General features: G+C 40.7%; 2 protein-coding genes across 7 annotated transcripts in view; one reads left to right on the top strand and one right to left on the bottom strand.

Moving 5' to 3' along the window:
• Positions 1 to 2206, bottom strand: part of LOC122885433 (E3 ubiquitin-protein ligase SH3RF3-like) — a 92691-nt gene extending 90485 nt beyond the window's left edge. For 3 of the 5 annotated variants that reach the window (XM_044216508.1, XM_044216509.1, XM_044216510.1), the window contains exon 1: positions 1562 to 2206. In XM_044216508.1, coding sequence (XP_044072443.1) covers positions 1562 to 1975 — 414 coding nt within the window. In that variant the 5' untranslated portion in view covers positions 1976 to 2206. The remainder of the gene's footprint in view (positions 1 to 1561) is intronic. The other 2 variants (XR_006380113.1, XM_044216507.1) reach the window with 1 other exon arrangement.
• Positions 2207 to 2269: 63 nt separating this feature from the next.
• The window catches only part of edar (ectodysplasin A receptor), a 42363-nt gene continuing 26824 nt past the window's right edge, over positions 2270 to 17808 (top strand). The window contains exons 1-2 of one of the 2 annotated variants that reach the window (XM_044216511.1): positions 2270 to 2426; positions 8295 to 8511. The gene's annotated coding sequence lies outside the window, so the exon portion shown is untranslated. Of the gene's footprint in view, positions 2427 to 2451; positions 2560 to 8294; positions 8512 to 17808 lie in introns of those variants that run through there. The other variant, XM_044216513.1, reaches the window with a different exon arrangement.

Raw genomic sequence — 17808 nt, 5'->3', positions numbered from 1 at the left:
GAAATATCTTGTCTTTCTTTAAAGAAAAACAAGTAAGAAATGCTGTCAGGCGAGGTCATGACTATTGTTAGCATTTTTTTTAAACTTTTAAATCCAATGTTTCTTTATGATCTATATTGACACCCCCTCAAATGTGACGAGCTGCTTGCATTTCTCTGTTTGATATGATTGTGTGTTGAACATTTGGGGATTTCTTGGCTGCTAGTCAGACATAATTGAAATGTTTGTCATTTCATGGAATATGCCTATGTTCGTGGACCTTTGTCAGGTGCCTGTCAACACACCTGTCTGCATTACGCAACACTTCGTTTGAAATTACATAGATTAAAAAATGAATTCATGCATTGAAAAACCATTCTATAGGTATCTATTAGGATTTTTATCGATTTAGATGATCTATTAAGATTTTGCACATCATAAGACTGAAGCTTGTAGAAATAGCAGTGCAACTGCAATAAAACTAGGTATTTCTATCTCACCACAACTGCCAGATGTTTTTCAAGATGTGTGTAAGATTTTAGATTCCAATTGGAGGCAAAAAGACAACCAACCTTTTTTGCAGCACAGCCCCGGTTGATATCACGTTTTCTAATTGCCACATTCTTCAACACATCTCACATTACAATCACAAGACAATGCATTGGTTGCACTGGATAGCAAGTACACACGGCTCTCTATTCTTCTCCCATTGAGCTTGGGTCATAAAACCTCACACTTGTGCAGCCTGTGGGCAACAGGGCTTCACCAAGACTAAGGCAACAACAGTATCACAGACAGGTGACCCTTTCAGTCTGTCTCCACAGCATGTCTCTCTTCCTCTCTCTCTCTGGCTTGCTCACTCAGTTCAGTTTAATTATACCTCAGTGGCATCACAGGAAAGACTCCCTCATTATGATACCAAAGTAGTGTCACATTAGGGAATAGCACAGGCACAACTGGTGATAATTCAGCAAAACAATCTGTAGACAACAATATACATCAGTCAATAGATATGTGTCATCAGTAACGATATGACACAACCACGGCGATGTTTTCTTATTCTCTCTTTCTCTGTTTCCATGTTCCATAACTTGGACTCTGCTACCAAGTTAATTTTCCTCATCCTTGTTATCAAACAATCTATGCTGCAAGCAGTATCACTGCGTGAATATTCAGAGCATAGTCTTTAAATGTGCATCTACATAACCATACAGCAGCTGGATATCCGTGCAGACAGCATGCTAAACACACTGTTCCCCATTTCCAGTAAACATGAGAGATAAACTGTGGGGAATTCGTCTGTACAATTGTCCTCGAAATCTTCTTCTACCAAATTCTGCTGCTACACTGGGCAGCAGCGTACAGTGGGAACCAGTCTTAAAGTTGTTGTGTTTTGTGTGTGCCGAATTGAAAGGGGGCTCTTAACTATTCGCAAAATGTTTAAGTCGTAATTTTGGAAGTGTGTGTTTTTGTGAATAAACAAGGATTCATAAAACGTGGAGACATTTAAACATTATTTGGGCGTTTAGTGCTCCACAGAGAGAGACTGGCACATATCGTGGATGGTGGGAAAGTAACCAACCTTAACTGGGGAGCTCCTGATGGCTACGGGCAGCTCTCTGATCGCACTGCCCGGGGGAGAAGCGGATATCCCGGCTGCGTACCCCTGCAGCGAGCCCCCGGCCAGGGACTGCCTCCCGCCTGCTCCTACTCCTCCTCCGCTCCCTCTCTGGGGCCGCTGCTTGATACCGTCCAGGAGGCGAACCAGAAGGATGTTAGCCGGCAGGTCGTCCACCCCACAGTCCACAAGGATGCGGCACTCGGGACAGCGGAGCTCGTTCCGGGAGCTGACAATGTTTTCCAGGCAGCGGCGGCAGAAGGTGTGCTGGCACGGCAGCACCTTGGCGGTGGTGTCCAGGCGCTCCAGGCACACCGAGCACTCCAACAGATCCAGCAGCGACGAAGACTCGTCCATGTCGGCGGAGAGGGTGAGCATCTGGGCTTCAGTGTCCGTGGGGACGCCGCGGCGACTGGTTCGTGTACCGTAGAAATGGACCGGGGGCACAGAACATTCTGGGAGGCGGACCGGCGGGAAGGAGCCAGCGGACGCCCCACGACAGAGTCCCCGCGCGCCGAGTTATCCCTGTGTTGTGAATGTTCTCCGCTGTTCTGTAGCCTACCTCTCTCTGTCTCCCTCAACGTGTTTCTGTTTCTCGCTTTCTCTCTCTGTGTCTCCCCCCCCCCCTCTCTCCAGCAGCTGTGCAGAAAACGGTGAGGTCACGCTCTCATCATCATCATCCGCGCGCCGATCAGAATTGCGGCGCGCGCTCACGCACCACAGACAGATTGATAGAGACTGGGAGAAAGAGAGCGAGGGAGAGAGAGAGAGACCCTGCGACCACTGGAGACAGGCAGCTCCACAGCCGCTCAGCTACATTGCCAGGCAGGTTTGTCTCTCCTCACACCTTCACACAGACCGGCTGATAAAGAAATACAGGCTGGTGTCACACCTTTCCAACAGACCTGAGAGGTTGTTGAAAGGTTTTCTGTCATCTCACCTGGTCACAAAGACAAGCTAATGTAAGTAGCTTACCAGTCATACACAATAGCTGCTTTCACGACAACTATGGCGTACAATATTTTCAAAGACTAGGCTAGGCCTATATGAAGACGCCGTTTTTGAGAGATGTCGCGCAAGTTTGAGCAAGACGGAACATTAATGTTTGTGCTTCAGTATATTTTTAGACATAGCTTCCAAACAAGTTGTTTTACGTGTACGGACCAAACACCAAATTAAACTTAAACTGACTTGGTCTGAATTTGTGTGGCGTCTCATCTTGTGATACCCTCCTGACAGGCGTAGACATCCTTTACATTACCTCAGAAACTACATCCAGCTGACGTACGGGGCTTTTTGGGAAAAAAAGGTTTCTGGCGACGCCTGGTGGCCATCAGCTGATCTTTTTTTCTTTCTCCTGGTATGAACAATTGAAATCACAAAAAGCTATCACTCGTTTTTACTTAAAATATCTTCTGTATTGTATAGACTTTAAAGACTACAAGACACACCATTGGTATTCATAGAATTATTAGTGATGCATATGGTAGGCAAAATTTGACAAAAAGACAATTATTATTCCTGTACCTGAAGGTGTTAAATAGGATTATTGTAGTATTGTAGTGAAACCTTAGAAAACAAAATCTACAATTATAAAGGTATAGTGTAGTATATGATGTGAATATTTTTGGATAATTACTCTGAATTGTCAGTGGGGGTTTCAGAAACTGTGTACATCGTGTTATTCACAGATACAATATTAGCAGCCAGGTAATGTATTTATAATAATAGATAGATTGTGTATTTATAGATGACATGCAGGACTATTTTCAGCTAAAGTTGTGGGACTGTTAAAAGATTAGATAAGAAAAGATACATTTAAAAACTGCAGCATTTGCACTGAGCTATTCCTTGAGGATGAATACTGTCATGTGCTACGTGATGGACACAACACACTTAAAGGACAAGGAAATGTGTGTGTGTTTTGTTTCTCAGCCATGACTGCAGGCTTGCTTTGCCTGTCCACCTGTTCAGACCTGTTCTGCTCTCACATTCAGCCCTAGAGGGGTAGGGAGTGATTGAGCCAAATGTATGTGTATGTTTGTCCCAGCATGTGTGAGTGTGTATGTGTGACATAGTGACGCCTTCCTGGGTGAGGGATGGGCCCACTATTTACCACCCACGATGAAAAGCAGAGGGTGGACTGCTTAGGCTTACAAAGAGAGAGGGGTGTGTGTGTGTGTGTGTGTGTGTGTGTGTGTGCAGTGTGTGACAGCAGCATTTAGATTGATTAGTCAGATACTGAAAATGTTGTATACTGTAATTCATTTCACAACAATGTATGTAAGTCACAGTATTGCAAGGGTTTTGTTATTTTATTTTATAATGACAATAGTGTGCTATTAACACACACACACACACACACACACACACACACACACATTGTTTATGTAAATACATATAGAGACTGAATGATGGTTTAGACAATGACAAGGCATAGTTGAAATACACATAACATAATGAAATCTGGTGTAATTGAACTGAATTGAGACTGAATTGCTAACTAATTTACTCCTGCAGTCCTTGTATATAGGAGGTATAAGCTACACAAATTGCATCTTTTCCAGTGGCAAGAAATGCAAATTAACAGGTCATAGTAGGCCCCAAAATGCAATGAAAGCAAGATGTAGAAGAAGCTTCTACTCATAACTGGAAGAAAAAAAACTCCAAAAATCAAGTAAAGGTCAAGTCTTTTGTGCCAATAATGGAGTAACTGTGAGACGACGCTCCCCTTGCATTTCATCTACAGAGACCTGCCATTTCTTATAGGTCTGTTTGTATCGCCGTGGCTGCAGAACATTGCAATTCTACAGTAATTCAGCCGCTAAAAACGTGTGTGTGTTGTTGTTGTTGTTGTTGTCCATCCCTGATTTTGAGTGCCTCACTAGCGCAGCGGCCCACAAGTGCTGGCAACGAGCCCAAACTCATGGTGTCTCTCTCTCTCTTTATCATACCCACTCATGTCTCATGCCCAGTGTGTTTCATCTGCTTAATACAATTCTCCACAGCCAATGATTCAGAATTAGAGGGGAACTACAGGGAGAAGCAAATAAAAATGGTTATTGGATGAAAATCCCCTCAATCCATTTAAGCAGCATAGTTAGGGCTCCCTGTAGGACGCAGTGCTGTCAATAACAAACAAAAGGTCGATGCTGTTTAAATAGTAGACGTGTCAATTAGGGATGGTAACCGGCATTTTGGAGATACAAGGGCTAAACAGCTCTGTGAGATGTTACGAAGACTGAGATTTATATATATATATACATATTTGCACATGGTAAGCTATACATGCTATGAAAAGCTATGAAAAGAAACCTGAGTTGACTTGCCACTGCATTCATATTCTATTTTTATGGCTATTTTCTTCTGCATTCTGAGTTTTATAGACTCCTATAGTATCCTTGTCTTTGTCAATAATGTCAATAATAATTCTTTCCATCATTTCTCTGCAAACACAAGAGTTCTCCCCTGGGCTGCTTTTCTGGAGAAAGATTAAATCTTGTTTGCCTGCAGACGATCAAATATAATGAATATGTAGTGTGAGTTTGTGTGCGTGTGTGTGTGTGTGTGTGTGTGTGTGTGTGTGTGTAGATCTTCACCATGTACCTGTACCATACACCTCTCTACCATCGACCAATGTCCTTCATTCATGCAAAAGTAGGTTAGCTGACACGGCAGTTACCATGGCAACCGGCTCTCTGCTTCCTTGTTGAAGAGTAGTTAGGGAATGTGAGTGTGTTCACACAGACAGTGTGCATGGGGGATACTAACAGGGGTACTAACAAGGGCATAGAGTCTGTAGTAGGTTCACTTGTACAGCATGTGTGTGTACTACCAAGTTTAAGAGCGGGATATTTCAACTAGTGTTACTCCAAAATATTTGCTCAATATGACATTGCTGTGTTTGTATATTTTTCCATTTTTTGTTGTCTACATGTGGTGTGATGCATATAACTTCATTTTTTTGTGCGTATTATTTGACAAAATTCTACATACAGTAATGTACAAATGTATTTATATTATCACTGTAATCATGGAATTCAGTGGAGAGTTTTTAATGCCCTGTGGTTTAAATGTACACTTTTTCATGGAAGATAATTTGGTAAATTTTAAATATCAGGAGAAAAATATGAGCTATTGAAATTTTTTTCTTTTTTATATATTGCATTGGTTTCATGCTTGAAAAGCGGAAAACGGTTAGACCATATTTTCGACTTCTCCTTTCAGAGTTCAAGCCTCCTTGGGGCACATAAAAAGCATGAGGAAGTTTGTTTTTAATGATTTTGCTGCAAATTAAAGTTACCGTAACTTCATTATACCAAGCAGCAAATTAGGCCTCCACTGACTGCTATCTTCTCTGAGCTACAGTACTTTGATGTGGTGCTGGGTCATTAAAACAGGATAGCCAGTCTGTGACAGCTGCTGTACTATATTACTAAAACTCTGATCTCCAACATTAATGCAGGTTGACCTTAAGACTTTGTAGAGACTCAAAATATATTCCACCAATGATTACATTCATTCATGGACTAAGTAATCTTAACTCCAAACCTTATGTGTTTAGCACAATTTAATAAAAGCAGAGCCATTAAATAAATAAGTAAAACAGGAAGACAGAAAATGAAGACAAAATATTGGGTAAGCTAGAAATATTAATGTCACGTAAAGTCACGGCTTTCCATATTATAATATTAGTGCTGAGAGAAAAAAATAGTTAAGTAAATGAACAATATCGATATGTGTCTATACGGCCCATGGGCTGCAAAACAACAATTAACAAGATGGTTTATTAAATGAATAATCTTCACAATGGCCTTATTGCTGGCATCATAAATGCTGTTTTTCATATGTTTTGTTTTCATTATCAGATGTATTACATTCTGTATTTGTTATATAGGCCTATACTGTTTGTTTCTTTGCTATATCCTACTATTTAATGCTGCAAGAACCACATTTCCCCACAGGGATCATGCAGTATGTGAGGAATATGCAATCTTATACCATTTTCTGTTATGTTGCTATATCACATAATCCCACATCTCATCATATCTGATCTTGTTTCAACTTTTTTGTCACATTATGCCTCATGTATCTCAGCTTGTCTCATTGTATTTTCTCATATATTGTATACGTCGCATTATCTCAACATATTCTATCTCGTTATACCCCATTTCACCTTATGCAGAGTCAGTTGCATGCGTTTTTGTGTCACAACATCCATCATAGTAAATACAGGTTTCGCTTAATATGTGTTTTTGTCCGTTCTGACAGAGCAGCCATCATTCTCTCAGCAGAACTCATCACTCTTCTTGTTATCCTCTCCTCATCCTCTCTTTATCCTCTTGTCATCTAATCTCTTCTCCTCACATCCTCCTTTTCAGTCAGGAAGCCCCTGGATCGACATCAATGAGCCTCTACAAGAAGGACGGAGACAGAGAGAAGAAAGAAAAGAGAGAGGAGAATGGAGAAAGAGAGAAGGAAACAGACTGAGAGAGGGACAGAGAAAGAGAAAGAATAAAGACAGAGTGACCAAGAAAGAGAAAGAATATGGGGATAAAGAGAAATGCAAAAATGGGGACAGAGGGAAAGACAGAGACAGAGAGGGAGAGTAAGTAATTACAGGACTCCCAGTGTTTTCAAAGCCCCTCTTTTATCTCACCCTTCCTGTGGCTGAGAAAAGGAGAAGCAGCGGAAAAGGGGAGGAGGAGGAGAGGAAGACTAAAGTCCAAGCTTTAGTCCAAATCAGACAACAGGCACCAGTCATCCACATCACACACACACAAACACAGACACACTCAAACTAATTTATAGCTTCTGTTTCAAAGACATTTTTATCATCTGAAACAAGGTGTTTGTGTGTGTGGGGTGGGCTTCATGTAAAGTACTTTAATGGTGATAGTTGAAGTATTGTCAGTAATAGTAATATGCAACTTTTCTCTGTCCTTTGAATATTGTGGTTATTATTTATATATGTTACATGTCTGCCTATACGTTGTGCTGCTGACACTGCATACTGAGCGTTTTTACCATGCTGTACCAAACACAAATTGCACCAACTCTGGCTGTGTGGCCATTAAAGTGAAGTGAAATAGTAGTAGTAGTAAATTGTTGTGGGAGTCGTAGTAGTAGAAACAGAAGTAGAGGTAGTCGTAGTGGCAATATCAGTAGTATTGTGTAAGCAATAGTAGCAATAATAGTAGCAGTAATAGTAATGGTAGCTGTAATGGTATAACTTTATTGTCATCATATGCATTATAAACAGTACATTCATCATATATAATATATAATTCACTGGTTTCAGTGTCTCAAATGTGAAGTTTTGCCTCTTTTCTTTGTCTTAAATTACAATAAAATGAATACCTTTGGATTTTGACCAAAAGAACAAGCAATTTTGAAACTTGTGATGCGTTCAATAAAATTTATTTTTGCATATATTATTGTAAAGGTATACAGTAAGTGCAAAGTAGGCCTATAACTGATTTGTGTTCATCTTGGAAGTTCCTTATGATGATCACTGGCTTGTTTTCAGAGGTTAGCCGCTTCCATGGTGCTGCAACTACACGCCTGCGAACACTAGATGGCGGAGTTGAGTTGTATCCTGCAGCATGTTAATTGTCCCCGCCGAGAGTCTACCTGAGGCGCGTTAATCTATTTCTCATTCAGGGAGGAGAAAACTTCTCACTTTTTTCTCATCAAGGAGGAGCCTGCAGACACACCGACATGCACGAAAGTGGAGGCTGAGACACAACTTGGACTGTGTGGAGTAAAAACTCGTAGACAGCCAGTCCCTCGGCGATGCTTATCCGACACCACGCTAGAGATTAATCACCGATCACCAGGACTGATCGCCCGCCAGCAGATCCCGCAGTGCAGCGGAGAAACCAGACCATCGTGCCCCCCTCTCCGAGCTCCAGGTAAGACGTCTGAGCAGCTCCGCTCTCAGGAATGCAAGGACGGATTGCTGCAAGACTTCGGGGAAATTCCTGAGCAACACTTATTATGGCAAACCAACATGTGCTTTAGTGCTATTTTACCTCTAAGAAAAATAAGTAGGCCTATGAATTATTATTCTTTTATGCTGTAGGAAATGTAGGCTTTAGGACAGAAACAATGCTGATGCATGTCAAAAGAAAAAGAAGTTTATAATTGCAGTTTTGAGACACCCCAAGCACTGCTTTTCTACATTTAGATGTCATCCTATTTATTTTGACAGGCTGATTCCGACTGGCCAGAGTATCTCAGGCTAAAAATGCAGATATGTTGTCAAGTGCATGAGATTGGAGGAGTTGGAGGCCAATTTGCATAATGTAATCTACATGAAATACATTTTTGAGTACAGTCTGTGTGTAACAAGCATATTCCCTAATACATTCTGAAGTATGCGAAAGGTACTGTACGTGTTGGTGCAAAGGTTGGAAGGTGGAAGACAAACGAGATTGTTTCTCACATCACTAGCTTCACAGTGTAGGCCTGAATTGCTTTTTGACAAGGCTATGAGTTTTGAATCCTAAACACTGACTTTATTCTGTTGTGATGATTTTGGTCCATGCGAATAGAATATTAAACCATGCAGTAGCCCAGGCTAGCAGAGTGGTTTGGGTAATTAATTAATTAATTCATAATAAATCATTTTAATGCTGCTAAATAAGCCATACCACTCTTACAGTAGGCCTATACGATGTGTTTGCCTATGACAATGTGTGTTTTGTGACTTTGCACACCTTTCTCCTCCGTCTGCATAATTGTTTTCTTGGTGCCGCCTGACTGTCCCGGGCTCCGGGGCCCCCGGGGGAAGTCCTGCCCGCAGACAGGCAGCTCGGCCCGGCTGGGGACAAGCCGGGTCCTGCCGAGCCTCTGAAGTCTGCTGGCTTGCTTTGAACTGTAGCTGCTGGAGGTGGAAATCAATCCGTCCCCCCCCTATCTGCGTGTCTCTCTCCCCCTGCAGCCCCCAGCACAGTGCGTCTCCGCTGCCATTGAATCTTTCATGTTCACAGGTAGAAAGGCGAAGGAGACAGAGAGAAGAGGCAGGGGAGGGAGTGTAACTCATCTTCAAAAGAAGTTCATATGGTTTCTGAGGATTAAAGGGATGAAGGCAGAAAAACTAACAAAGCCAGCGCCTGTAGTCATGATCGTCCTGATGATTTGTTTACTTACTCGCCGCTCTGTCGCTTAATGCTGCTCGGTACTAGAATTCACACAATGACCCTATTTATTTTGGAGTGATATCATAGAAAGGAAAAGTATTCTTTTGTTTTTCTTGTGAAAGTTATTGGTGAGATTTATGTCACAGCTGATTCCAATCCCCACAGCATATCCATTTCCCCCCCCGTCGAGAAATTTATAGAGCTCAGGGGGCCTGTTAGGGTTGAACGTTTCATAATGCTTCACACATCTAAAACGAAATTCTACTAAACACGTCAGACAGAGTTTACATATGGAAGTGAAGTTATTTCAGCTCATTTGGTTACTACATTTAAATTATGGCAAAACTGTATGGTGGAGGCTTTTATCCAAACTGCCTTACCAGAACCAGGACCATGTGCAAGTAAAGTAATGCTTTACATTTTATATAATGTATAGGATTGTTATAATTATCTATGAGAATGTAAGACTTTTAGATTTATAGGGATAATCTAGCGATCCAGTAGAAGATAATTCTAAAGAAATATACATGTCAGCATCAGCTTCATCCCTACAGGGATACTGACATTTATTTTTACCTGGAAAAAGTACAAAAAGACTCCACTCAAATACTGAAGTACTCAAGTCAGACTTAGAATAAAAGTTGTACTAGTAAAACAAAGAGTAGCTCACAAAATGTACATTGTTATTTTGAATAGAAAAAAAAGTTTTTGCATTATAGTAAAGTGACAGTTTAATGAAACAAAAGATAGTGTTGTACTTATGTATGTATGCAGAAAATAGACATGAAGTATCCTAATTAATTGATAGACATGAAGTATTAATAATGTATCCATATTTAAGTAGCCTATATTTAATTAAAAGCACTGGAAAATAAGTGTTAATGTGTGTTAATTTATAAGGCTTTTTACCTCTATCAGTTGGATTTTACCCTGACAATTATTCTGAAATCAACAAAAATAATCCACTAATGAAATACCGGCAATAAACTGAATCTATAATCTTTATTCTGTATGCTGAGGATCTGCATGTGCTCAACACTAATAGTGCACACGGCCCAACCCAATGCACACTGTTCTTAAAAGAGGAAACAAAAGGCTTCTTCTGACAGTTTACCCCACCTTATTGTGTTCTAAATCATTTCCCATCACAACCCGTCTCCCCAGGCTCCGTCACTAATTATTGCCGCACAACTCACAGTCACCAGGACGGACAAGGTAATTTAGAATAAGGCAGTGAATCCTCAGGACTCCCTGAGGGGCTTCCAAGGGGTCCCCAGCAATATGAGAGGTAGCTGCATTTCATTATATTTTAATTTACATGCAATAATCCCAGCAAAGCAACATAAGAGCAAAACACTTTTCTAATCATAGGTTTCACTCTCACCACTATTATTTCCCCATGCGCCGGTGCAGACAGTTCAACAAACCAATACTAAATCAACAGTTGAAACCTCTCCATGTCGGCTCCAGGGAGCAAGTTTAATCAAATTGGGGTTTGTGGTCTAATTTGTATCTACTTAAGAGTCCTCCATAAGGGGAACCTATTTCAGTTAGTCATCCATCAATATCTTCTATACGGAATGTGTGGAGGGAGATCTGGCAGGTCATGTCTTACATTGTGGAAAAACAGAAATACTGAGTGAGATCTTGAAAATCATAGTTTATAGAATACGCAAAAATACATGAGAGTTTTTTGCCTTAAGATGAAGCCAGATTGTTGTGTGCTGGCAGGTGCTTAAAGAAACAACTCTTCCACAGCTTGGCAGGTTTAATCCCATACTGTGGTGTTTCTGGCTCGGTTGGTGAGACAATTGGCAGGTGGGAAGCTGTTGAGGGATTATGTTGTTGGTCGTGGGAACCTGTGCGGATGGGTGCAGGATCTGGGGTGATCCGTATTATGTCCTCCCGGTGTTGCTCATGGTGGCAGGTGAAAATACGCATTACCAGAAGTAGACATGACCTCTTCTGTTGGTTTGCATATTTCAACCCTCTAAATAAGCAGATAAATTCTCAACTCTTGACTTTTTCAATGTGTTGACGAGGATTTTACGTTTTGAAGATTCCTCCGATCTCGCCTACAGTTTATTATTGCAATGCTGACAACTTGAAACCAACAGAAATGAACAATGCAGATACAGTGCTATTTTATTTGACTTAAAACCAAAGTTTCAACAGTAACCATCTTTGATTAAGATCATTTCTATCAGAACTGTGGCAGTATTCTTGTGTGGTAATCAGATAAGTCAGTGTGGTTCCTAAAAGGCTGCTGATCTGGAGTGTTTTGTACTCACTTTAATGGTCCGTTACTGTACTGTATTGTCTAGAAACAATAGACATATGCCCAAAAGACATGTTTATCCTAATATATAGAACTTTTTAGTTGAGAGGATGGCATTGTTTTGCAGGCCCTTTATAGTAGCATAGTTAGAGGGACGCAATAATACATACACATGAATTCCTGGTTGCAGATTAGGCTTCCCACCTACAGCCACTGCAAAATAAACAGAGACGGAGACAGGGAGAGAGATGTTCTGCCCCAGCAGAGCTAAAGAGGGGAACAAGGGATCAGGGAGAGGAGACGATGAAAGACAGATCACCGGCAGGCAAAGAATCAAAGAGCCTACTGACTGACTGGAGCTGTTACAAGAGAGAGAGAGAGAGAGAGAGAGAGAGAGAGAGAGAGAGAGAGAGAGAGAGAGAGAGTGTGTGTGTGTGTGAGAGAGAGACTTCTTTTCATGTGCCCTAAGAGTTTGTTTTTCCTGCGCACCAAGTGGGAAGCTGACAGTAAGGCTGTAATTAAAGCAATCTAAAGATGAAGACAGATGAAGAAACAGCACACACACAAACAGACACGCACAGACGTGCACGTACAGAAACACACACATTTAATTTTGTTTAATTTAGTGCTCTGGCCATGTATGTAACTCAGAATTAATGTTATTGGAGGTGTGTTTTTCTGCTGCTTAAACAATCTGCACACTAAGTATTTATATGAAGTCTTTCCATGAGGTATTCCTTCAAGTCATTAATGGCATATGTTTAAGTGACTCACAGTCTTTCTTCTGTAGATGACATTTGATCCATCAACTCTTGTGTGTCCCAGTTACAGTAGTATTGTAGTCTGATTTGTCAGTGGAATTTCAAGTTGCTGCAAAACATGTTTTGACACTCCTGTAAAAATACAGTTCACATTGATAAACCATGATGCTGGATGGGATTGGAGTAAATGGATATTTAGTCAGCAGACGAGGGCCAGCTGTTGTCTGAGGTTTGCATCTGTCTCCAAAGTTGGAAATCACTTTAATCATGGGTTTATTTTCACATCAAACTTAGACGGTAATCATGTTGCAAATTAGACCTATCTTTTTCTGGCTCATTTAGTTCCTGATAGTTGAGACTTGATGGCTACTTTATTCAGTGAGTTTGACTTCCTTTAGCACTGATGAAGACGTACGAACCTTGAAAAGTGCAAGGAGAACGGGAATGAACATTTGCAAACATGTCAGTATACAAGTGTGTGAGCCTGGATTGCAGAAATGTGATCATACTGATTCATGTACATTGCAACTATTAGTGTTGTCTCTTTGTTTTTAAATCTTCTTCCAATCAGTGAGTTCTGTGTAGAGAAGTTTTGAGACAGACTCATGGTCTGATTTAGCTGAAGGTGAAAGCGGTTGGTCTAATTTGACAGCCCTGCCGCCACCTATTTACTCTCCAGCTGCCTCCAAATCATAGAAAAGAGACAAAATGCCAACAGCACATTCCTCCTTCATAGTTCACTTCTGGGGGAAAAGACAGACAGGGGCACTTATAATTACTTAAAACTGGATTGACAGTGGATTGGCCAAATTCTTGAACACACACTTGGAATTATTATTGAATGTCAGAGCAGAACATTCAGAAACACTTGCACTGAGGTGTGTTTTGATGCTTTTCAGGCAGATTATTAGAAGCGCAGGTAGATAATTATGGCCGCTGTACAATTAATGACATGGTATTTTACTGAATGAAATTGTCTGATTTCTTTTCCTGATGATTTTAGACTATTGTAAGAAGAAGAGTTTCTCTGATTATAATATCCTCATCCATCATAATTGACTATTACAGAGTTAGCATTCACTTTGAGGGGGCTCTATTTGTTTAAGGCCTTTATCATAGATCTAAAACCTAACATGAAACATAACAAAGAAGACAGAAACAGAGGCGCAATCATCCAGGGTAGAGATAAAATATATATGCTAAAATTAGTCTTGTCAGAGTTTTTTTTTTAATTTTTTTTACCAGAGCTGGTGGAGGTTTAAATGACAGACTGCAGGAACTTGATAGTGGGGAAATCCACAATCTTAGTGGTTTTCTGCTTCATGTTTTATCTACAAACCCATTAGGTGGAAGTTTTATTACCTGTGAGAAATCAGATCATTAACCTTTATATATTATACAGTATTTGGGATCTATATCCCAGCATTTATTTTCATTGTGGCACTTTTTGCTGCTTAACCGCTAGCTAGATTTGTATTTGCTACTGTCGAAGCTAGTTTTTGTTTGGTTTAGTTAGTGTGAAGTTGTACACTTAGTACTCACATGTGCAGGCCCAATGAAGTGGGAAGTTGTTATATGATGCTTACGATCTACGTTCTATAATAGTTGGAGAATTTTCTTTAGACAGACATCTGCTTCATTTTAAGTGAAGCTAATGATGACTAGCTCGTCTTCTGTCAGGGGCTCAAAGATGGTGAGTGTGATATACTCGCTGCTTGGTTGGCTGGAAAACAGCAGGATTTGGTGTGTTGTGTGCATGAGTAATATGTTTGAGATCTTGCTTGGATTTGGCAGGTTGAGCTCTGGTCTGTAAAAGGATAAAATAATTGGCTTTTTAAGGGATAGAGCTCCTCAGCAGAGCATTGATTAACTTAACGTGTTTATGGCCTGGAAGCAAAGGGAATATGTGTGCAAGTGTGTGAGAGTGTGTTTATGGTAGGGTTAGGTCGATATCTTGGTTAGCTGATGTATGGGGCCAAAATTATATTTTATTTAGAGTTTCACATCAGACAGTGTCAGTGGCCAAAGCTATCATGTATTGGCAACAATCATCAGCTACCAGCAGCTTCAGTCAAACAATATCAGCACGAGCAGTCCAGCCTTAACGTGTACAATTTTATTTGTATAACAAGCATTTATAGTATATGTTTATGGATCATTAGATTTAAAATATATCAGATAAACAGACAGGGAGGTGGCTGCTTGAAAGAAAAAAAACAAGTAAGAGAAGAAAGAGAAGGATTTCAATGGAAAACAGATTTTCCTTTTAGAAATACCAAAACCAGGATGACAGAGACCCCTGGATCCACATGCTGCTGATTTAATTGTCATCAGAAATTAAGTGCTATGGAAGAGCCCACAAACCATCCCCTAACCTCATTCTTTATCTTCTTTATTGGTTTGCTTCTTGGCTTAGTTCCCTTGCTGCTGATTGGCCTATTACTTATTTAGGCAGGAAGTCACTATCAACTGGCATAATGAATATCCTTAAACACTGATGGTGAAAAGCAGTGTCCCACACAATCCATTGGTGATGGTACTGAATGACATGAAGGTAGAAACGTAGAAAAGGTTTCAGTCGTAGTCATCTGGACACTGTTTTCGAAATCAAGACGTTTCGGCTCCCATCCGGAAGTCATTCTCAATTGTGAAAATGGTCTGAGAACTCAGAAATTTAAGCTACTCTTACCATTTTCACAATCCGTGTCCAGATGACTATGACTGAAACCTTTTCTAAGGTTTAAGTCAAAGGTTGTAGAAACTGGACTTATCACAAGCATTAGCTCACGTTCGTAACAATAAATTACATGTTGTTAGATCATATTTATGTGATGTTTTTAATCTTGAAACCGGCTGGGTCTACAGTAACTGCATGTCAGAAATCAGAATCAGAAATACTTTATTGATCCCCGAGAGGAAACTCTTTCGTTATAGCTGCTCACTATCACGTTGATAGACACTTGAGAATAGAAGTACTAAGCAAGTGGATATAACGTATAAAAGCTAAAATAAGTGTAAGTACCAAACATCTCAGTTAATCTCCAAGTAGCAGCCCATATGGCTCGGTTGTGCGTTCCATTGAACTTGACTCGACTGCTACTGGTCGGTCGTGGGCTCCACATGGAGCGGAGTGGGATCTTGGCGATATTGCGCATCTCCCAAATGTTACACTGCAGCCCTCCCAAGTCCAAAGGCAGAGTTAGCGATGACAAAGACTGCAGTGCATAGGGACTTGGACTTTCATTCTGGGTAGAAAAAGGGGGAAAACTGACTTATCACTGACTAATCATGCAGTAAATATCTACTGCTGATTCAAGACCAAAGTATATTTGTCAGTGTGACTGTGGTGCTAGAGATGTGGCTATTATTTTAAAGTAATGACCAATGATGAATAACCCATTTCCCATAAGAAACAACTAATCACCTACAATGGTCTTAGTCTTGGGGCAGTCTTAGTTTTCACAGTGTTTAAAGCTCTGTTTATAGAAATGAACACACATAATGTGCTTACACAGTAAGGTCTAAAGCATTACCACAAAGAATACAAACACAAGGATGAATAACAAAAGACTGACTGGCAGTTATGGGAGGATGCCTGCTCCGACTGTCAAAAAATGGGAGGAAGAGTGTAGAGAATTAACAGGAGGGAGGAAGTCCCTGTCTGCTTAATGTACATGTGTTTGTATGAGCTGATCTATGGGAATTTCCATATGGCAACCCCTCCTTTCACCTACAGGGTCTAAACATCCCCATAATGACTTTCACTCCATCACATTTGGCTGTCATATTTAGCTGCAGTCCATATCAATACAGACTTAATTCTGCTTTGAAGTTCTGTACTGGATTTTTAATGATATTAAGGCATTATACTTGTCACTGTAGGCCAGGGAGCTTTGGTGAAAAATGTCTTTTAGGTCTGATTGAATTGCATTGTATGAATTTTTTGGGGTCAATGGGTTTGTTATTGTGCATTTTTTTAATGAAGCAGAGTAAATTGTCTTCCCATAGTTATGTGGAATTTCATATTGGATTTCCTCCGCTGACAAAAACAGCAATCAAATGCGACCAAATGAAAAACAGAGTTGAAGACAGCTAATGAAGGGAGGGAGAGAGGGAGGTTGCAAAAAATGTTATTCAGTCCAGCAAACATTGCAAAATAATAAGGCTTTAAAATTTATTTGTCCAGAAAAAAAGTCAGCTTCTTTTCCTCAGCAACACTGTGCCTTTAATTCACATGCTCATACTGGGAGCTGCCCAGTACATTCGCTGTGTTCTACTGGTGCCACAATAACCTGCATAGACTCTACCTGGTAATGACACAGCTAAAGACAGAAGGGTTATTTATCAGAGATTATGTGGTCGTTAGAAGTTTAATACCCTCGGGGTGCAAAAGACTCGGGCTGACTTTCATCTCAGACCTGCCCCGACAGAGTGAACGAGGGTTAGAGAGACACAGAGAGGGTAGAAAGATGTAGAACCGAGTGTCAGAAGACACAGAGAGTCTTCAAACACAGCGGTGTTGGTATGTGTGTGTGTGTATCACTTTAACCCCATAATGAGTAGCCTTGAGGAGACCACAGCCATTTGGCAGTTCGTCATTTCCTGATTAAAAAAAAGTTCTATCTACCCTTTTATGTCTGAAGCAGCGACACAAACACACACACACACACACACACCGGTTGTGGTATTACCACAAGGACTTGTGCAATTAAGCCTATTGTGCCCTCAGAAGCCAACTCGTATTTATAGGCCATATACAGTATGTATCTGTTAATGTGTGTTTGTGTGTGTGTGTGTGTGTGGAAGCTGTAATTAAGCAAGATCAAACCCTCTGGGTTGGGGAATTAGCCATCATTGAAGATCAGAAGGTTTTTCTCTCAAGTCTGCAACATGGAAGAGTGAAATCAGAGGTTTGGAGCCAGACAGACAGATTTTGGCCTCAGATAGCAGATAATGGCGGCTTCTTCCTCTCTCTCTCTCTCAAACACACACACACACACACTTTGATGCTTCCGACAGCTTCAGGTG

The sequence above is a fragment of the Siniperca chuatsi genome, linkage group LG12 (genome assembly GCF_020085105.1).
Source record: "Siniperca chuatsi isolate FFG_IHB_CAS linkage group LG12, ASM2008510v1, whole genome shotgun sequence".
Lineage (NCBI taxonomy): Eukaryota > Metazoa > Chordata > Actinopteri > Centrarchiformes > Sinipercidae > Siniperca > Siniperca chuatsi.
The sequence above is the reverse complement of the archived record's forward strand: the minus strand, read 5'-3'. Positions and strand labels throughout refer to the sequence as shown.